Source organism: Trachymyrmex cornetzi, unplaced genomic scaffold, assembly GCF_001594075.2.
Source record: "Trachymyrmex cornetzi isolate Tcor2-1 unplaced genomic scaffold, Tcor1.1 scaffold1018, whole genome shotgun sequence".
Taxonomy (NCBI): domain Eukaryota; kingdom Metazoa; phylum Arthropoda; class Insecta; order Hymenoptera; family Formicidae; genus Trachymyrmex; species Trachymyrmex cornetzi.
The window spans coordinates 76430-78078 of NW_017295563.1; the positions used below are offsets into that span (position 1 = coordinate 76430).

Genomic DNA, 1649 nt, shown 5'->3' on the forward strand with positions numbered 1-1649 from the left:
TGTTCTGTATTTGTAATGTTTACTTTAAAATTAAATTCATGATAAATTCGAAGTAAATTCGAGATCCGCAGACTAGTTATATCTACTGAAAATGCAAATATATGTATATATTAGTAGTATATATCAATAGATTCTTCACTTAAAGATATTTTTAAGTAAAATTAATAAAAAAAAAGTTTTTTTAGTGACAAAATCAACAATGTCATCTTTAGAGCATAAAATTGCTCCCCGCCTCAATTGATATTCTCTAAATTTATGAATTTATTTTTTACGTACTTATGTATATAAAATCAGGATTTAACACTTCGCGAAGTTCCTTTGTGAGTGACGGCCGTTTGAACTTGCCTCCAAATTGCTGTTGAGCCAATCATATTGCTGTGTAAAGTCCACGATGCCATCGACATAAGCAAATCAGCTGACTAGTCGTCAGCTGCTGCTTAGTCGAAACATGTTTATCGAAAGTCATTGAATAAATATTTATGTCAAAACACTTGTTAGAACTTTCAATCGTTCGGTGCGAACACGCCAGATACGGCCGATAGGAGGATTTTTTTAACGAGATTAACATAGTCAGTGTTTCGTCGCTATCATCAGTCATTAGTCAACATGGCGAGCCACATGCAGAGATTATTGTTGAGAGCCGGCCGTTTGTGTCGCGTAAATTCTACGAGGCGTATCCTTTGGAAATCCGTTGTGGAGTTTAGCACTCTTCGTTAGATAATGTGACCGTATATCAGAATTTGTCATATTCGTCCTTAATTAGTGATCAGAGATTTCTGCCTCCGCCACGCTCCGAGCGAGACGTAAGTCAACTTAATTTTAAATCATATCTCTAATCATCAAATAAATAAAACACAGCCTAGTCTTTTAATCGCGACATGATTCGTACTGTATGATGATCAGTCTTGACTTAAAATATAGATGGTAGCACGATGCAGAGGCACAACTCAATCGGTAGTTCGTTTTGCCGACATTACGATTTTGCTTTATCATCTTTACTGGTAACTGATAAAAGATATTTACCCTTTCATCGTTGTATGTCACTGTAATATTATATAAAAAAAATGGATTATTTAAGTTAATTTATTCATTTATTATTATTATAAATTAAAATCACAGTATAAAATAATTTCAAATAATTCCAAATATTTAGACCTTTAATATAATCTTCTTCAGTAAATTCTACATTATCATACAAATTGAACATTACAATTAAAATATATAGCTTTACAATTATTACAACTTCTTCATGTTTGTATCCTCCAATATTTACAATCAGAAATCCATAATTCCTTGACATTTAAATATTATTTAAATATGTCATTTAAATATTTATTAGCATTTATAATAGACTGTTCCTTGTATCTTGTAATATTACATAATAGTAGGGGAGGCCGAGAGGCTAAATGTGGATTTACTCGAGAACCTATTGGATTGTGAAGATTAGATGCTAAAAAGAAAAAAAGGTTATATGATGTATGCCGTTTCAGTGGTGGGGGGAGCGTGTACAGGCTTTCAAAAAAACAGTGAAAATGAAATACTCGAGCGTGTCAGATATTAATAGTGTAAGAGACCCATGTGTTTCTGATAACGGATAAATATTAATCTGACGGTTTGCGTGGTGGGGTTAGCTGTAGGAAGGGGTCAAA

The 1649-nt window shown here is 32.8% G+C and overlaps 1 protein-coding gene across 1 annotated transcript in view; it reads left to right on the forward strand.

Annotated features, from left to right (window-relative positions):
* The first annotated feature begins 520 nt into the window (after positions 1 to 520).
* LOC108758514 (glutaryl-CoA dehydrogenase, mitochondrial) overlaps positions 521 to 1649 on the forward strand; it is a 4370-nt gene continuing 3241 nt past the window's right edge. The window contains exons 1-2 of the mRNA XM_018503514.1: positions 521 to 673; positions 771 to 803. Of these exons, the coding sequence (XP_018359016.1) occupies positions 607 to 673; positions 771 to 803 (100 nt within the window). The 5' untranslated portion in view covers positions 521 to 606. The remainder of the gene's footprint in view (positions 674 to 770; positions 804 to 1649) is intronic.